We start from the raw sequence: 20,451 nt of genomic DNA on the forward strand, positions 1-20,451 counted from the left end.
CCTGGCCACAGCAGAGAGCTGGCCTGGAAGAGGGGCAACCGGGACAGAATCCGGCGCCCCGACCGGGACTAGAACCCGGTGTGCCGGCGCCGCTAGGCGGAGGATTAGCCTAGTGAGCCGCGGCGCCGGCCTTCACCCTTATTTTTCAAAACCTTCTTGACTATTTTAAATTCTTTGCATTCCTGTATGTATTTCAGGCTTGACTTGTCAATTTCTACCAAAGGAAAAAGCACTTGTAAGCATGAATAATGATTATCTTAACAACCTTGTCTTTCAATCTATGAACATGATAAATATCTTCATTTATTTAAGTCTTATTTTGGTCTCTCAGCAATATTTTGTAGCTTTAGTGCACAGATTTTACACATAATTTGTGAAACTTATCTATAAATATTCTACATTTTGTTATTGTAAATGGCATTGTTTTTTAAATTCTTTTTTCCAATTGTTCATTCCTAAAATACAGTGTTTTATATTGACCTTTTTTATTGTGACTTCGCTAAATTGATATACTAGTTTGAATAGTTCTTTTGTTGATCCCTTAGGGGTTTTCATTTACATAATCGTATCATCTGTAAAGAAAGAAAGCTTTACTTCTTCATATCTAGTCGTGTGGTTCTTGTTTTTGATTTTTTGTTTGGTTTGATTTGGTTTGGTATTTCAGCTCATGATACTAACTAGGACCTCAGTATAATGTTGAACAGAGTTGTGAAAGAAGATATCCTTGCAGAGTCAGCGCTTTGGCACAGTGGGTTAAAGCTCTGACCTGCAGTGTCAGAATCTCATATGGGCGCTGGTTCGAGCCCCAGCTGCTCTGCTTCCCATCCAGCTCTCTGCTATGGCCTGGGAAAGCAGTGGAAGATGGCCCAAGTCCTTGGGCCCCTGCACCCACACAGGAAACCTGAAGGAAGCTCCTGGCTCCTGGCTTTGCAGCTCCTGCTGATGCAGCCATTTGGGAAGTGAACCAGTGGGTGGAAGATCTCTCTCTGTCTCTACCTCTCTAACTCTGCCTTTCAAGTAAATCTTTAAAAAAAAATTTTTTTTTAAAAAAGGAGACATCCTTGCCTTAGTCCTAATTTACAAGAAAAGTTTTCTGTCTCTAGCATTATCTACAATAGGTAGATACAGGCTTTTCATAGATGCCCTTAATCACACTGAGGAAATGTCCTTCTACTTCTAGTGTTCTTGAGTTTTTATTATGAATAGATGATGGATGTGGTCAAACGCCTATTATGAACATACTGTTAGGATCACACTGTTTTCCTACTTTTTTCTATAAAGTCATAAATCACATTGAGTTTCAAATGTTATTTTTTAAAGATTTATTTATTTATTTGAAAGTCAGAGTTACACTGAGAGAGAAGGAGAGGCAGAGAAACAGAGAGAGAGAGAGAGAGAGAGAGGTCCTCCATCCACTGATTCACTCCCCAATTGGCCGCAACAGCCAGGGCTGTGCCAGTCTGAAGCCAGGAACCAGGAGCCTCCTCCAGGTCTCCCACATGGGTGCAGGGGCCCAAGGACCTGGGCCATCTTCCACTGCCTTCCCAGGCCATAGCTGAGAGCTGGATTGGAAGAGGAGCAGCCGGGACTAAAACCGGTGCCCATATGGGATGCCAGCACTGTGGGTGATGGCTTTACCCATCATGTCACAGTGCCAGCCCAGAGTTTCAAATGTTAAACCAATCTTGCACTTTTATAGTGAACTCCACTTGGTTGATATATCCTGTTTGTATATTGCTGATTTTAATTTGCTAATATTTGTTAAATATTTTTGTATCTTTTTCTATAAGAAAGCATCATCTTTTCACTCCTTATATTATCTTTGTCTGATTTTAATATCAGGGTAAAATTGACCTTAAGAAATATTAGAAAATTTTTGAACGAGTTGTATTAAATTAGTATTATTTCTTCCTTATAGGTTAAACAAAATTCAGCAATGAAGTTATATAAACCAGGCTTTTCTTTTCTTTTTTTTTTTTTTGTAAGGGAATATTTTTTCTACAAATTTAATTTATTTAATAGATATAGGACTATTTAGGTCATCCATTTTTTTCTTGAGTAAGCTTTGGCAGTTTGTGTTTTTCAAGGAATTTATCTATTTCAACTAAGTTTTCAAATTGACAAATTGATGGTCATAAAATTTTTCAAAATATTATCTTAATATCCTTTTTTTATTTATTTATTTATTTATTTATTTATTTGGACAGGCAGAGTGGACAGTGAGAGAGAGAGACAGAGAGAAAGGTCTTCCTTTGCCATTGGTTCACCCTCCAATGGCCGCCACGGCTGGTGCGCTGCGGACCGGCACACCGCGCTGATCCTTTTTGTGTCTGAAAGTTGTGTAGCGGCGGCTTCTCTTTCATTTATCAATATTGATCATTTGCATCTTCTCTCTTTTCTCTTGATTGGCCTCACTACAAGTCTATCAATCTTATTGATAGTGTCAGAATACCAGTCTGTGGTATAATTTTTTTAAATGTTTGTTTCCTATTTAATTTATTTAATTTTTATTTTTATTATTTGCTTCTTCCTTCTTGAGTTTACTTTGCTCTTTTTTGTAAAGTGTTAAAGTATAAAAATAATTAGTTTTCAACCTTTCTTCTTTTCCAACATAAATGCTTAAGTAAGTTCAAGCACTATTCTCAAGCTTTGGTATGAGCTTTGTCCTCTTTTCATGTCTTCTTTTGGATGGAGGATTTTTTTTTATCATTTCGTTTTGTTTCTGCCACTGGCTTACTAGTCATGGATGTTTCTCTGCAGTTTATAATATACATCTGTAACTCATCACAATCTACCTTTTTTTAAAATTTATTTAACAGATAGAGTTAGACAGTGAGAGAGACAGAGAGAAAGGTCTTCCTTCCATTGGTTCACCTCCCAAATGGCTGCTACGGCCAGAGCTATGCCAGTCTGAAGCCAGGAGCCAGGTGCTTCCTCCTAGTCTCCCATGCGGGTGCAGGGCCCAAGCACTTAAGCCATCCTCCACTGCCTTCCTGGGCCACAGCAGAGAGCTGGACTAGAAGAGGAGCAACCGGGACTAGAACCCGGTGCCCATATGGGATGCCGGCACCACAGACAGAGGATTAACCAAGTGAGCCACAGCGCCGGCCCCTACAATCTACTTTCAAATGAAATTATACCACTTTACACATATTGAAGGAAGTACAATACAATTCCCTATTCTCCATCCTATGAGTTGTAAACATAATAACACATTGTTATTGTCGCTTTAAATAGCCAACTTAAATGTTTTAACTATTTCCAGTGGTCTTCATTCCTTTGTAGAATTCCAATTTTCCACTAGTATCTTACTATGGACTGAAGAAAATTCTTTAACATTTCTTATAGTACAGAAGAACTGTTGACATAACTTCTTTCAGTTTTTTTCCAAAAAGTCTTTATTTTGCCTTCATTTTTGAAGAGTACTCTAGTTTGATTTCTTTTTTTATTTCTGTTCTTTAAGAACATAATTCCATCATTTTTGGTCTAATGGGAAAGCAATGATAATTGTTAAGTGTTATTCCTGCTTAAGATTGTTGAGCTTCTTGGATCAGTTGTTTATGGTTTTCAAATCTGGAAAAATACCTGATGTTATTTCTTTTAAATATTTTTCTGCCTCTACTCTCTCTGAGACACCAACTATACACACCTTAGACCTTTTGATACTATCCTACAGGTACTGAGTCTCCTTCCTATCTTTTAATCTTTTTTTCTTTCTGCACTATAATTTGGATATTTTCTATTGCTATGTTTTCAACTTCACTGATTTATCCTTTGGTATCTAATCTGCTATTAAACTGTATAATGCCCTTTTTAGCTCAGGCATTGCACTTTTTTACTTTATTTGAAAGGCAAAAGGGTGGAGAGAGAACCATCTTCCATACATTGGTTCACTCTCCAAATTCCCGCAACAGTCAGGGCTGGACCAGGCCAACACTAGCAGCCCAGATCTTAATCTGGGCCTCCTATGTGGGTGGCAGAGACCTGAGTACTGAGGTCACCATCTGCTAATGTACGTCTGCCTCCCAGCATGCACATCAGCAAGAAACCGTATCAGAGTGCAGTAGCCAGGACTCAAGCCAGGACTCCACAAGAGATGTGGGCATTCCAGAAACAACTTAACCCCAAGATATTACACTTTTAAACTCTAGCAGTTCCATATGGTAATTTCTACTTCTCTCCTTGTGTTTATGTTTTTTTAAGCATTTCATGTATTTTTACTAATTCAAAATCCGTGTCTGTTAATGTCATCATTTCCATCACTTCTGGATCTATTTTCACACTGTGGTTTTTCTCCAGTCCTGGGTCATCCCTTCCTGCTTCTTTACCTCTCTGATCATTGTTGGATGTTGGATATCATGAATGTTCAATGGCCAAGGCTCTGAAGCTTTGTAAGTCTCCTGTCAAGTGTGCTTAAGTTTGTTTTATTTTGATAGGCAGTTAAGTTACTTGTCAATCCACTTTTGACTTTTGAGGCTTGTTTTTAAACTTTTTAGGTGAGATTCTAGAGTAGCCTTTACACCAAAACTAGGTTAGTCTTACTATCAAGACCCTTTTGGGGTCTCTATTAAATGTTCCAGGTACTTGACAAGTTCTTTCTACTCTGTCCAGCGAGAATTTGAGTGTCTGCTAGCCCTGACTGAATTGTGGGAAGTATTTGTCTTATATTCTTCTAGTCATTATTTACCTATTCTATGGAGTTCCGCCCTATGCAGGAAAATTTAAAGTTTAGAAAAGAACTCAAGGGAGATCCCTGTACAAATGTCTGGAGGTCTTTTTCCGGAGAACACTGCCCTCTCTGGTACTCTTCTCTGAAATCTCTACTCTCAGACTCTCCGGGTGCCAACACCTCTGTCTTCGACAAAACCACCTTTGTTCTCTACTTGAGTTTCCCCCCTTCATCTGCCAGAAAAAGCCTTCAAGTAGAAATCTAGGGTGCTCATCAAACTCATTTTGTTTATTTCTTCCAGAGACCATGTTCCTATGCTGTAATCCAATCCCTAAAGTGTTGTTTCATTTATTTTTCCAATTTTCAAGTTTTTTGAGCAGGACAGAAAGTCTGGTATATGACTTAATCACATTCAGAAACTAAAGTCAGGCCGGCGCCGTGGCTCAGTAGGCTAATCCTCCGCCTAGCGGCGCCGGCACACCGGGTTCTAGTCCCGGTCGGGGCGCCGGATTCTGTCCCGGTTGCCCCTCTTCCAGGCCAGCTCTCTGCTGTGGCCAGGGAGTGCAGTGGAGGATGGCCCAGGTGCTTGGGCCCTGCACCCCATGGGAGACCAGGATAAGCACCTGGCTCCTGGTTCCTGCCATCGGATCAGCACGGTGCGCTGGCCGCAGCGCGCCGGCCGCGGCGGCCATTGGAGGGTGAACCAACGGCAAAGGAAGACCTTTCTCTCTGTCTCTCTCTCTCACTGTCCACTCTGCCTGTCAAAAAAAAAAAAAAAAGAAACTAAAGTCAAACATTACTTCGAAAATTGTAATCACTACAGGCTGGCGTTGTGGCATAGTGGGTAAAGCCACTGCCTGAGACACCAGCATACCATATGGGCACCAGTTCTTGTCCCAGCTGTTCCACTTCTGATCCAGTTATATGCTAATGACCTGGGGAAAACAGCAGAAGGTGGCCAAAGTGCTTGGGTCCATGCTACCCACATGAGAGACCTGGGAGACACTCTTGGCTCCTGGCTTCAGTCTAATGCAGCCCAGACCATTGTGCCCATCTGGGGAGTGAACCAATGGATGGAGGATCTCTCTGTCCTTCCCTCTTTCTCTGTAACTCTCATTTTCAAATAAATAAATAAATAATAAATCTTTTTTAAGGTCTTCCTTCCGTTGGTTCACCCCCCCCCCAAATGGCTGCCACGGCCAGAGCGCTGTGCCGATCCGAAGCCAGGAGCTAGGTGCTTCCTCCTGGTCTCCCATGTGGGTACAGGGCCCAAGCACTTGGGCCATCCTCCACTGCCTTCCCGGGCCACAGCAGAGAGCTGGACTGGAAGAAGAGCAACCAGGACAGAATCTGGCGCCCCAAGTGGGACCAGAACCTGGGGTGCTGGCGCCGGAGGCAGAGGATCCATACTCTCATCAATGCTGTATGCATTTACCTATTTCAGTTATGCACTATTCCACTTCATTAGAATGTGAGCTCCATGCAGGCAAGGGTTTTTAATTTTTCCCTGTTGTTGCCCCAGCACAAACATACAGCTTGTAATACATTAAGGCCAGAATAAACATGATAGATATGAATGAATGAATGAATGAATGAACGAACGAGAATTACCCATGAAGCCTGTTCCTGATGCCATCCCTGTGTTTTCTGCATCTTATATTAGTGTTGATTGCACTTTTTAACATTTTGTTTACTTATTTGAGAAAAAGAGAGAGGTCTTCAGTCTATTGGTTCACTTTCCAAATGCCGGCAACAACAGGGACTGAACCAGGCCCAAGCCATGAGCCAAGGACTCCATCTGAGTCTCCCATATGGGTGACAGGGACTCGAATACTTGAGACATTCTCTGCTGCCTCCCAGGGTGTGCATTAGCAGGAAACTGGATCAGAAGTAGAGAAGCTGCGACTCGAACCTAGGCATTCCAACATGGAATACTGGCATCCCTAGTGGTATCCTAACTGCTGTGCCAAACACCTACCCCTCATGACTTTATGGTTCTCTCTCTCTCTCTCTTTCTCTGCCTCTCTCTCTCTCTCTCTCACACACACACACACACATGCACACAGGCACGCACACCAGGAGCTCTTAAACAACAGGAATATAATCTTGTCTGTCTGTTGGAGCCAACGTAGGAGTATAAATAGAGGAGCTGCCATTTTTTTCTTTTTTCTTTTTTTCTGTTTTTCTTTTTTTGCGTTTTAGAAGTATGATTGTCCAGAACACCAGCAGAGGGCAGCACAAGGCTGTGCCTGTTTTTCCCATCTCCCTAGTATTGATCTCAGCTTAAGGAGGGGCTGGTATCAATCAGGTGGAGCCGGCACTGCAGTCTTGCACTTGGACACACAGAGCCAGTGCTGTTCCCTCAGAAAAGAGCTCTGGAGGACCCAGGAGGCCTTCCCTAGGGATCTCACACATGGCCTTGCTGACTCAGCATCTCCCACCATTCACTCCCTCATCTACACACGCCTTGATGGGGGAACACACACACACACACACACACACACACCATGTGCAGCAGGCCCTTCCTCAGAAAATCCTTCTCTTTACAATCCAACTACTCATCTTCTCTCCCAGCCTATGCTGTTTAAGCTCCCGGTTCAAATGAGATTTCTCAGGGCCCCACTTCCTGGCCGCCCTGGCCACTCGGTACACTGAGCAATTCCCTTGAAGCCCCGGATGCCCACCCTTTACATTTAGCCCTTACCCCTAGCATGGTCAGGAGGCGAGCCCTGTCAGCAGCAACTTACAGATGAGGAGACAGACTCTGAGAGGGAAAGGCATAGAGTGGCTGGGATTCAGCCCAACAGCACCGCCAGGGGCTCCTTCCCAGCCAGTTCCAGCCTCCTCTCCAGCTCCTGCTGGAGGGAGAGAGGGCAGGAGTAGAGGCAGGGGCGGGGGGGCTGGGGGCCATGTACAGGCTATTTCCTCCCAGGGTTATCAGTCTCCTCCTCAGGTACACACAGTCATGCCAGGCTTGCTTTCTAAGCTTTTCTGCAGTATTTACAAGGGGATGGGGGAAGGCAGCACACTTTATCAGCTTCCTGGGAGCTTTTGCAAGGCAGACCTTGGTGTTATTGGTGCATTCCAGGGCCTCACACAGAATCTCCAAAACAGTGGGGGCTCATTCAGGGCAGATTGGTTGCGTGGATGGATGGATGGATGGATGATGGATAGATGATTGATGGATAATGGATGGATGGATGGATGGATGGATAGATAGATACGCTGATAGATACATATATACATAGATATATAGATAGGTGGATGGATGATTAGGACTGTCAAGATGAAGGACAAGGCCTGGAAAGTGTTTAGAGTCTCATCTACTTCGATTAGTTATGCCCCAAACAACCAAGGCTCCCCTCCCCCAGGACTAGGCCCTGTTCCGGATGCTAAAGACACAGTTTGTACATGGGGAAACTGAGGTCACTGCTTAGTGGAGACACAACAGCTTGCAGAAACCCACAAGTGGCTATGCCTGGAACAGAAGGAGAAGCCGAGCGGGGGCTGCCCTCACCCCTGCCCACAATAATGCTGGGAACCGCTTGCTGCTTCCGCCTGCTCAGGACCCGCCGGAAGAGAAGCCATTGTTTAGCTCGATGCTTGGCCTCTTTCCTACCACCCAATCCTTCCCCTTCCCATTGTCCTCAGGCCCCTCATCAGGGTAGAGGATGCAGCTGCCAGCACAGCCGCAGAAAGAATGGGAAGGGGCTGGGGGACGCAAAGCAGGCCATCCCGGGAGAGCTGAGCGGCTTCAGCTGGCAGCCGTCCCTTTCCTTAGGAGCTGTAGACAATGGCCCCCAGGAGGGAGCTCTCCCAGTGCTGAGCACCAGCTGCAGAACCCAGGCTTCACAGGTGAGCTGCTGCAGACCGGAGTCCCAGCATCTGCCGCTGATGGGCTGCGTGCCTGTGCAAGCCTCTTGCAATCCCTGAGCACCGGATTCCTTCTTGGGTAGAGCAAGGATAAGACACTGGCCTAGGGGAATTCACTGCTGCAGTGAGGAGGAACACAAGAAGACCCGATACCTAAGCGCTCACACACTCATTTCTGTTCCTCTGCACCAGCTTTAACCATAGCAAAGCATCCAGAGAGATGATGACAAAGAAGGTTCATGTGGCAAACGGAAGCTGGGTTTCCCATTAGGTAAATGAAGATATATTCCTACAACTGAGTCATCATCAAGATCATATTTAATAAATCGATGATAAATCTGTTAATAATTTATAATCACATAATGGAACAGCTGGTGTTTGCTAAGCACCTCCTATGTATCACGCACATGACTTCTGTGCAGCTACTTTGGGAGCTGGGTACTATCGGGACCAGCTGCATGGTTGCTGACCAGTGCAGCTACACAGAACCCCCCTACTCAGAAGGGTGCCCCAGGGGCCAGTGTTGTGGCCTTGCAGGAGAAGCTACCATCTGCAGCACAGGCATCCCCTATGGGTGCAGTTTGTGTCCCGGCTGCCCCGCCTCCAGTCCAGCTCCCTCCTAATGGCCTGGGGAAGACAGCAGAGGAAGCTCCAAGTATTTGGGCCCCTGTTACCCTTGTAGGAGACCTGCATGAAGTTCCTGGCTCCAGGCTTTGACCTGGCTCAGCCCCGGCTGTTGCAGTCATCTGGGAAGCAAACTAGCAGATGAAGACCTCTGTCTCTCCCTCTCTCTCTGTAAGTCCGACTTTCACATAAATCTTTTAAAAGGGGGGTGCCCCACACTGGAGGCTTAATGCTCTGTGGTTACTATCTGGAAATTCTCAATAATTTTATCTTTGACCTTGTGCTTTGTAAGTGAAGTCTAATGAAGCATACACTGGGATTTGGAGGCTTGGTTCACACATGGCCTTCCTCTCTCTGAGCTGGCTTCTCAGCTGCCTCTTCCTCCCACCCCTGCCAACTACCCACACCCGCCACAACTTGGTGCCAGACAAGGGCTTAGATGCAGGCACAGGGAGAGGAAGGCGAGGTGCATGTGGGCAGCGCCCCACACCCCCGTGATGATTTGCACTTGGTTCACATCGCCAGGCCCATGAGAGCACAACATTAAACGAATAGGTGAGTAGTAAACAGCGTAACAGGTTGAAAGAGCAATGGCAGAAGAAAGAGAAAAAGGCTACTTTCTGGGTTCTGAACAAGGGGCCACGCATTGCATTTTCATATGCGCTTTGTAGCCACTGCTGGGTACGATTTTCCCCACCATTCCACAAAAGTCACACTGAGGCTCAGGGCTCCAGAATCTGCCCAAGATTACACAGCTGCCAAGTGGCAGCAATTCAGACACAGACTGGACCCCAAGTGCGAGAGGACTCCAGGTCTTTAAGAACTTCAGCTCTTAAAGGAAGTGGGAGGCCTGGGTGTCCCTGGGTGAATCTGTACCCTACTCTGTGCCTCAGTTTCCCCAAGTGAAAGCGCTCTGTGGAACCCTGCAACGTGACAAGGGCTCTGAAGATCTGGCTTTGCCATTAACAGGCTGAGGTTCTGAATGCAGTGAAATCCTGTTTGCCCACGCACCCCCACAGAGCTGCTGGGAGCCTGCCACAGGTGACAGCCACTGGCTCTGCATGACAGTTCACAGCACATCAAGCACTCTCATGTCACTCCCTTCCCCAGGTGACACCGAGCAGAAGGCTGGGCAAGGAACCTTATGAACCCCATTCTACAGACAGGGATGTTCAAGCACCAGAACTGCAAAGGGACTTCCCCAACTCACTGTGCATCTCGGGCAAGGTTTGCATAGGTTAAGAGGGCCCTTCAGGCAGAGGGCCAGAATATGAATGTGCATACAGGAGGAGGAGGGTCCTGACCTGGGGAGGGCAGCACGGGGTCAGAGAGGTTTGCCCAATCCCTGACCTCGAGGGTCCCACATTTGAGGGAGGAGGCCAGAGAGGTGTCCAAGAGCTCCTGAGAGCCGAGAAACACCTGGCCAGCAGCTTTCAAAGGGTGACTCAGCATCCTGTGGGATGTTTACCCAACACAGGCGGAGTGTTGTCCACAGATCGGGGCAAACAGGCGGACAAAGGGCTGAGGCAGCAGCCTCCCCACCCACCACCAGCTCCCCCCATGCATCCCTGGGGGAGCCCCTTACCCCTGCGGAGAGGACTGCACGTGACTGACCGGAAGCCATGCGCTGGAGTGGTACATCCTTGGCCCTGCCTCTCTCTCCTGGGTTCCTCAGCCCCTGGTTCCCATGGTCAGGCTGTGCTTCTACCTCACAGGAGGGCCCACTCACCCTGAGCCAGCTCCTCTCTCGCCTGGGGCTCCTGGTGACCACAGGATGTGTTTGTGAAATGGTTGCTGAAGTCAGAACCCTGACCTGTCCATCCCCAGTCCTGCAGGGAAGTACTCGTGCACAACTGTCCAGTCCCACATTCTGGGATGCTGGAATTGTTCCATTCTGTGCTGCCTGGTAGCCACCAGCCACATATGGCTACTGGACACAGTGGCTAGTGAAGCTGAGGAACTATTGCCAAATTTCTACATCATTTCAATTAAGTTAAATATAAGTGGCTGGGGCCAGCGCTGTGGTATAGCAGGCTAAGCCTCCACTGGTGGCACCAGCATCCCATGTGGGTGCCGGCTTAAGTCCCAGCTGCTCCACTTCTGATCCAGCTCTCTGCCAATGGGAAAGCAGCAGAAGATGGCCCAAGTCCTTGGACCCCTGCACCCATGTGGAGACCCAGAAGAAGTTCCTGGCTCCTGGCTTTGGATCGTTGTGGCCATCTGGGGAATGAACCAGCAGATGGAAGACCTCTCTCTCTGTCTCTCCCTCTCCCTGTTTGTAACTCTACCTCTCAAATAAATAAATAAGATCTTAAAAAAGAGAAAAGTGGCCATGTGTGGGTAATGACTACTGTTTTGGGCAGTGCAACTCCAGAAGCAAAAAGGGACAATGCAGATGGAACTGCACCATGACCGGGGGCTTCCAAGGTGCTGCCACTATCATCTTCTCATCATCTGTCCTGTGAAATCAATGGTCATCTCCATTCTGCAGCAGGAAAACAATGCATTCATGCTGGCAGAACTAGTGTTAGGTTCATGATTTAATCCCGGGCCTCTTAACTCCCAAACTCCACTCCATGCTCTATGCCGCACCGCCCACTTATGCAGTCACCACATATTTGTAAGGTCTTTGTCACTAACACCTTAACCACTTCAAGTCAAGTTAGATCCAGACCCAGGCTTTGGTTGGGAATTCTCAGACAAGGGCTGTGTGTCACAAGAGATTACTTCAAGTGACTCTTCTATGGTTCAAAGCATGTTGCTTTAAATATCATTCATATCTGATGACATCTCAATTTCTACTGCAGGTCCCAGTCTCTACTCAGAACCCCCAGAGGATATACCATCTACCTGACATTCTCCATTTGAAAGCTGAATTGACTTCCCAAGCTTGCCCCATACCTGGCCAACTCCATCTCAGTTCCACCGTCTCCCTCTTATCCCACCTCAAGCCCCTGAAGTCATCCATGAGCTTTTTGATAATTTGTTTTTGATGCCTTTCATCTAAGGCATCAGCAGACATTGTCTGCTCTGTCCTCAAGAAGCATCCAGAACGCTCTCTCCATCACTGCCAGTCTCGCCTATGGCCTCCATCTCCAGCTGCAGAAATCGAAAGAGAAAATACGGGATGCCCAATTAAACTTGAGTTACGGACAATCTTTCAGCATGAGCATCTCCAGATGTTGCATGGGATCTAGTTACACTAAAAAGTTACTCGCTGTTTATCCAAAGCTCTAACTCTACTGGTGTCCTTGTGTTTTTATTTGCTACACTTGCAACCCTATACAGGCAGTATTTTGTTCACTGGAGTATCGCCGGCTCTAGAAAACCTCTGACACGTAGCACTCATTAAATATTTGTTGGATGAATGCGTATGCTCAACTGGGTCATTAATCTGAAAGACGCCTAAACTTTTAGTAAACAGCCTGCGAGTCAGCGGGGCGGCGCCTCTGGGCTGGGTTAGTCCAATGCACAACCCGGGACCAGGGAGGCAGAAGAACTCTCCAAGCAGGTGGCCCAGCTATTTTGTTTTGTCTACCCCGCCCCCGCGCCTCCAGAAACCAAATTCGGGCGCGGCTCAGGTGAGCTCAGGTCCCGGGCGGCGCCCCTGGGGACGGGGCCTCCCTAACCGGCGAGCGGGACGCAACCCTGGTCAGAGTCAGGGCCCCTTTAATGCCCCGCCTCCCACCTCCGCTCGCGCCCTCCGGCGTGACGTCACCCGGCGGGCAACCAATGGGGGCACGGCTTACTGGCAGGCGGTGCCGGCGGCCGCTGCCAAGGGGGAAGTGAGCTGGGGCTGGAGCGATGGCCCGGGTCTGGACCCCGCGGCCGCCGCCGCCGCCGCCGCTGCTGCCGCCAGCCCGTCGAGAGCAGCCGCGGCCGGAACCGGAGTGGGGCCGGGAGTCGCGGCTGGCGTGGGAGCGGCGCGTGTGAGTTGCCGAGAGTCGCCGGTGCCGGAACACCTCAAACTCTGGGCGGGAGGGCTTCAGGTGAGCTGAGCCGCCTTCGCCCCTCAGCACTGCGCCCCCCAGGCCCAGACAGCAGGGCTGGGGGTCTCCCCTGTCGTGGGACTGGCTCCTTTCAGGCCGGGCCCTCAGAGTCGGGCTGCGGGTCGCCCTCGATCTCGGGCTCTCTTCAGACTCAGGTCGGAGACGGGAGGACCGGGATCAGCCCAGACCCCAGCCGGCTTCCCGGCCCCGGCATTCTCTGGGCGGCCGGGAGCCCCATCCTGCTCCCACCTCTCCAGACTGGGAGGGACTGGCGAGTTGCCACTGGCTAGCTCTGCACCTCTGCAATTCAAGAACAAGTTTCTTTCCCCGGATCTCCAAAATAAGTAGCCTGTGTGTTCTTCCCCGGCTTTCTGAGGACACTTAGAAGTATTGTCAGGGCTGAGACGCTCACGTTCTTGACTTGGATTTGTATCCGCTGTGGGAGATAGGTTGCCCCTCTCCCCCCGCCCCTTTCCACTCAGTGACACTCCATGCCCGTTCGGATCACAAGCTCCCCGGCCATCTCTATGTGATCTCTCCCATCCCACCCCCACCCCGCCCCCAATCTGAGTTCCAGTTTCCTCTGGGCTCCAGTCTCCAGCCCCCAGCGGTTCTGGTCAGTCCCACCCCAGGGTGGGAGTGACCAGGGGGCTCTGGCCCAGGATACCCCACCCTGGAAGGCAGCTCCAAGGCAGCAAGGGAGTTGGGCGTCGGATACGAACCTGGCAGCTCAGGAGTGGCCGCTCCGCTCACCCCACACAAGAAGATGAAAAAACGCAGAGAGCTCAATGCGTTGATCGGCTTGGCCGCGGACAGCCGGAGAAAGAAGCCCAAGAAGGGCGCCAGCAGCCACCGCCTGCTCCGCACGGAGCCTCCGGACTCGGACACGGAGTCCAGCTCTGAGGAGGAAGAGGAATTCGGTGCGGCTGGAAACCGCTCCCGCTTTGTCAAGTGAGTGAGGCCGCGGTAGGGATGGGCTGGGGACTAGGCAGCCCCTTCACTCTCAGGAGGGCGAATTGTTGGGAAGGGAAGAAGGGTGTAGCTAGACCTTGGAAGGCCAAGGTGAAAGGCGCTAGGCAGGAGACGAGCTCCCGTCCTTAGGTGTGGAGAGAGGCGCTCTGAGCCGAGGGCGCATGTGCAGACCTGGGGGTGTGCCAAGAGCCCAGGGAATCATAAAGGGACGAACAGAGACAGCGAGGCAGCATGCTCTCACTTAGACAGCTCTTAAACATGTCGACACAGGGACTTCCAGACTGCAAGCCGTTTGTTTCCTGTGCCCTTGATGAAGCTGAGTCCTGAGAAGATGGGGAGGATGTAGTATGGAAGGCACAAGCCGGGGCGAGGAGAGGCAGGCAGGCTTTTTCCCAGGCCATTTCTAGGTGGAGCGGTCATGAGCTTTGTGGACACTGGGCATTGGGGCTCACAGTGGGAGAGATCTGAGGGAACCTTGAAGGTGCGCCTGGAGCCTCTCAGGAGGAACACGGAAAGAGGATTCAGCCGAGGCTGTGGAAGCAGGAGCTAGGCGGAAGGTTGGTGCTGAAAGACTTGAATCCTCTGGTAGGAATGTCTGTGTGCTTTTATGTTGTTAGATTTTGGTTTCTTCTAAGTAAGTGTCAGATCGGATAGTTGAGGGCTATCCAGAGTTGGAGCTATGAAGGCGCAAGGATGTATTAACCCCAGGACAGCTACCCTGGCAGCTTGGTCTAGACGTTGAGGGCTAGTTGAAGTTTGGTGTGAAATCTAGCTGCTTTCTGTTTCCTTCCTTCTGAGCCAATAAGCTAGAGTATACCAGGTGTGTGCTTCAACCTGAAGATCCTGTTTCTCCCATTCCGCTTACACTAAAACTTGCTCTAAAGTTTGTGAAGTTCCAGTAACCTAAAACAGGTCCGCTAGGGAAGCATGTGTGAGTTAGAGGAAGAAATGGATAGGCAAATTACAGTGCAGTGATGGAATACAGAGAAACGCCGGTCTTTATACTTTTCTAATCTGCGCTTGTCTCCAGAGACTTTGGTCCTGAACTGATGATGCAGGTCCTTCCCATGACCCGTAGAAACTCCCTCTGCTTCATGTGAAATCTGAAACCCTTGTACCCAATAGAGGAACTCTACATAGGCCGTGTTACGTAGTCATTTTCAATCTGCTCTTCAGATTTAAGTACACTGCCCTATCTCCCCGGAAAATCCACTAGTTATTCATTAGAGAAGATAATTGCATGGCAACACATGTTTACCATTTCTGATAAAGCTTCCCAGCCCTCATTACCACCTGTGTCCTCATGGTTGGATTTGTTCTTATGATCAGGGGAGACTACTTACGATGCTGCAAGATCTGTTACCCACTCTGTGCTTTTGTCATCCTCGCTGCCTGTGTTGTGGCCTGTGTCGGCTTGGTGTGGATGCAGGTTGCTCTCAAGGAAGATCTGGATGCCCTCAAGGAAAAGTTTAGAACACGTAAGTGGTCCCCCTTTTCGGAGCATAAACTCAGACTCTTTGCCAGGTCCAAGGATAAAGTAGTCTATGCTAAGTTACAAATTTTGCCCACTCTGGTGAAGTGATCATACATTCCCTTTCAGCATTTTTATGCTGCTCCCTTAGCTGTCCGCTTGCAAACTGTTGGAACACTTGTTTTATACTCACTGCTTACGAACCCTCAGGACAAATAGCACCTGAAACAGTAGCACTGCAATCGATGCTTAGACTGCAGAAGGGAGGGGCCTGAACTCCCCTGAGTCTAAAGTGGCAGTGACGACACTGGGCTGTTTCCTTCAGCCTCACAGGGGCAGCTGAAAGGAACGTGAGAGTGTCTGCCAAATGATTTCCCCTTAAGAAGACCATGCAGGAACAGAGGAATGGTACAAATGCTAACATTTATGGAGTAATGTGCTGTGCCAAGTCACAACTTGTTTTATTCCCAAAACAGTCCTGTAAGATAGGTATTATTTTTATTAATTTTATACTCCTAATAAAACAAGCTTAGAAGGATTAAGTGACTTACTCAATGATTACGTGTGACAGAGTTGAGATTTGTACCTGGTCCTCTTGTACCTTTGCTGCCCAAGTCCATGTTTATAACCCCTGTTATATTGTATCACTTACTTCCAAGAGCAGTGTCAGCCAACACACATTTCTCCAAGTGCCCACAGATGTCTTTGATATCAGCCTGGGTCCGTCATCTAAAAGAAGTTAGTAGAAGTATTAGAAGAGCTGGTTTTCTACATATTTATCAGTTTTCAAGCTTAGGGCAAGAAACTAATAGATTTCTCTTCTGTCCTTGGCTATTCTTGTATCTGTGATATTGTCTGTTTGGGGCAGAAGGAGGTGCCCTTTAAATACGATTCATGAGTGTCACTTGTGTTATTTTAAAGTTTTAAGAAACTTTTGTGGTTCTTTGAATTCTTATATATCATGATGGGTCTATAAAGCCATAGTAATGCCTACCTCAAACACTGTACAACTGGCAGAAACGTTTGTCTCATGAAAGACTTTCAAGCTTTAAAGGACTTTCCAAGTTAAAAAAAATTTGTATAATTGCGAATTTGTATTTTATAAATCCAAACTACTTTTTTCTGAAATGTGTTTGCATAATAGTTTCTATATGACCTTTTTTAGCAAAAATGAAATGTTTCTAGATTTTGAGGGTTCTTTTCTTTCTTTGTTTCTCTCCTCCCCTCCCCCAACATTCATTCATTGATTTGAAAGAACAACAGAAAGAGAGAAAGAGAAAGAGATCTTCCACTGCTGGTTCACTCCCCAAGTGGCCACAACAGCCAGGTCTGGGCCAACTTGAAGCCAGGAGCCAGAAGCTCCATCCTGGTCTCCCACATGGTGGCAAGGGCCTAAGTATCTGGGCCATCTTCTCCAGCCTCCCAGATGCATTAGCAGGAAGCCGGATTGGAAGCAGAGCAGCTGGGACTTGAACCAGCACTTCAGAATGGGATTCCAATATTGGAAGCTGTTGTTTAACCTCCTGTGCCCCCCTCAAAGGTTATTTTCTAAACTAAAGAGCCAGTTTGACTTAATCACAGATATCCGAATCTTGATAGCATTAGCACACCAGGAAATTGACCACAAGGTTTTCCTCAAGGTCATGAAGAAATCTGGCACTAGATCTAGGATTGGTGCTTCTTCCTATTTTAAGCCTAAGAGATAAGTTTCCTAGCTTTCCTTCACCCTTTTGTTACCTGCAGTTACTCAGGTTCTGAACCTGACATAGGGACAGCTAATCCTTAGTGCATTAATGGCATTCCTACTGATGTTGCTTGAAAAAAATGTTAAAACACTCACTTTGGTTTTCTTAAGAGTTTCTGATTCAGGGAATCAGATGGCCTAGGTGTTAACCCTCTACCAAAATAATTCTGACCTATATGGTGTATGAACCTGTTGAATCAGAGTACAGCATAAGAAAGATTGAGGTATGTGCTCCATAGTTAGTGCTCCTCCATAATGGTTGCCCTTACAGTATTGTAAGGTGTTTTTTTTTTTAAAGATTTATTTTATTTATTTGAAAGAGTTACAGAGAGAGGTAGAGTCGGGGGGGGGGGGGGGAGTCTTCCATCCACTGGTTCACTCCCCAAATGACCGCAATGGCCAGAGCTGAGCTGATCCAAAGCCAGGAGCCAGGAGTGTCTTCTGGGTCTCCCACATGGGTGCAGAGGCCCAACGACTTAGGCCATCTTCTACTGCTTTCCCAGGCCATAGCAGAGAGCTGGAACAGAAGTGGAGCAGCTGGGACTCGAACTGGCACCCATATGGGGAGCCAGCACTGCAGGCTGAGGCTTTAACCTGCTGCACCACAGCACTGACCTTTGTAAAGTGTTTTTAAAACCAGTGTTTTCTTTGTGTTTAGGTAGTAATCATAACTTGGAAATGAGGTTCTCAGAAACAATATGTAGCCATAAATAACCACTGAAGACACATATCTGTGCCATCGACTCCCCATAATTGTGCTTCCTAGGCTTGGACTGTAGCTTGTCTTAATCAGATGTAACTTTTATATGTTTATGAGTTTCAAAGATTGCTTTAGTTCTGCCCTCCAGGGATTCCTTTTTCAAGTGCTCTGTTCCTGTGGTTATAGGATACCTATGTAATTTATACCTTAGCTGAGCTTTTCAGGGAATTTCTTTGTTTGAAAATGCATATTTAAAATGTACATTTAATAGTCCCAACAATCAGTCAGCAGATATTTATTGAACACTTGTTAATACCAATTACTGATAATACTAAGGAGATTTCAAGAATTAGACCATGGGCCATGGCGCCTGCTTTCCGCCACTGAGCAGTGTTCTCCTGGGATCCTGGCTGCTTTTGTCTGAATGAAGCAGATCTGGCATTGTCAGTCCAGTTTTTTGTTGGCTTTGATTTGCTACAATAGAAACGCCAGCATCTGGAATGTCAGAACAGAACTTCCCGAGGGAGAGCAGGGGATGGAGCCTAAAGCAGTCAGTTAGGCTGAACCGCTGCTGCCTCTTTGCCTAAGATTTTTGTAAAAATCAATTTTCTTGACTAAATGAGGTCAGTCTTGGTAAGCTTAAATAATCTTTCTTTGAAATATGCTTCTACTTTAAATACATTTCAATGGATTAATTTTTATTTCTTGTTTTTCAAGAGGACAGAGGGATTCACTGACTCAAAATCTAAGACCACCTGCTTGTCTAGCTTTAATACCTTTTGAGAAATTCAGAGCTGCCTCTTCTTTATTTCAGTACATTTTCCAAGACACTCAGGAGGAAAGAAAGAGGAATTCCTAAAATGTCTGAAATAGAAAACAAAGCAGTTGGTTTGGGCATTTTTCTTTATGGTCAATGGGTAACTTGATCCTTAAGCTAAAAGTCCTGGCAGGCCTTGAAACTCTTGGCTCAGTATTCTCTTTCCAGAACCAGGGACTTCAGAAGACCTCCACAGTTACTCCAAGGAAGATTCTATTCCCAGTCATCCCTCTGTTGTCATTCAACTAAGAAATGCTAGAGTCAAGAAAAAGAATTTGCAAGAGAAGGAAAGTATTAATAAATCAAGCAGCTCTTTTTATGACCATCCAGGCCATATAATGGTTTTGTCATTTAGTACAAAACTTAAAAATGGCCCTGTGCTAATGCAGCACTAGGATATGAATGGATGTCTGTGGCATCCAGAGTCAAGTAGAGAGAGTACTGGTCCTAGAAACAGGTTTGACTGTTTGAATCCTGGCTTCTCATTACTAGCTGTAAAATTTGAACAAGTCACTTATTCTTTCTGAGTCTTCATTTTTCCATCTATAAAACATAAAACATATTTGTACTACCAAAGTGCTTTGAGCATTTCTGTATTACAAACATCTGTCACACTGTATAGTAATTCTGTGACCACTCCTCACTCCCCGCTAGACCGAAAGCATCAGAGTCTTTTTTATACACTGGTGCCAAAGGCAGTATGCCCAGGTCTGAGCGCACGTAGGGTCTCTATAACAAGCTGATGGATAATTACATAGAAGTTTCTTGCAAACTATAAAGATATTGTGTAAATACAAAATATTACCAATGGCACTGTATACATCCTGTTTGAAGGGCATATGCCGAAAATTCTATTTTATGATCTTAAAGATAGGAAATCAAAAGAACTAGGTAAATTCTTTTGAGTATTAACATGCTAATTTTTTTTTTTTAAGATTTATTTATCTGAGAGGCAGAGGGAAAGTTCTTCCATCCTGGTTCACTCCTCAAATGGCCACAACAGCAGGAGCTGAGCCACTCCAAAGCCAGGAGCCAAGGGCTTCTTCCAGGAATCTCACGTAGGTGCCAGGACCCAAGCACTTGGGCCATCTTCTACTGCTTTCCCAGGCCATAGTAGAGAGCTGGATCAGAAGAGGAGCAGCTGACACTAGAACCGGCGCCTGTATGGGATCTGGTGCCATAGGCAGAGGATTAACCTAGTGTGCTGCAGTGTCGGCCCCTGCATGCTAAATTTTAAATGAGCCGCTTTCTTTGTTGGAAGAACATGAATTAGTAATCATACATTACTACACTTCCTCCCATTCATGTAATCAGAGTGCCTGCGTGGCTTGTCTCTTCTAAAAAGTCCCAAATCAGATCATGACTGTGATCCCCACTGGCTCATGCAGTCCTCAGGACCCGAAGTGTTTGCAGAACTTGTCAACTTTATATGTTAGTTGTAACACGTTATTTATGTGTTTGTCTTATTTCCTCCACCACTTTTGCCTCCTACTTAATGCATGTAGACAACAGAGAGAAAGAGACTGTTCCCCTGGTGGAATGTTTGACCACCTAAGTATGGCGGGCATTCATGGGATGGATTTTTCTTTACA

General features: G+C 46.8%; 1 protein-coding gene across 4 annotated transcripts in view; it reads left to right on the top strand.

Moving 5' to 3' along the window:
* The first annotated feature begins 12,919 nt into the window (after positions 1-12,919).
* EFCAB14 (EF-hand calcium binding domain 14) overlaps positions 12,920-20,451 on the top strand; it is a 46,535-nt gene continuing 39,003 nt past the window's right edge. Inside the window, exons 1-2 of one of the 4 annotated variants that reach the window (XM_070078553.2) lie at positions 12,920-14,106; positions 15,457-15,605. In XM_070078553.2, coding sequence (XP_069934654.1) covers positions 13,922-14,106; positions 15,457-15,605 — 334 coding nt within the window. In that variant the 5' untranslated portion in view covers positions 12,920-13,921. The remainder of the gene's footprint in view (positions 14,107-15,456; positions 15,606-20,451) is intronic. The other 3 variants (XM_008265292.5, XM_089337382.1, XM_089337381.1) reach the window with 3 other exon arrangements.

This window comes from Oryctolagus cuniculus, chromosome 7 (genome assembly GCF_051225735.1).
Source record: "Oryctolagus cuniculus isolate XC-2025 breed Fujian yellow rabbit chromosome 7, ASM5122573v1, whole genome shotgun sequence".
NCBI lineage: Eukaryota > Metazoa > Chordata > Mammalia > Lagomorpha > Leporidae > Oryctolagus > Oryctolagus cuniculus.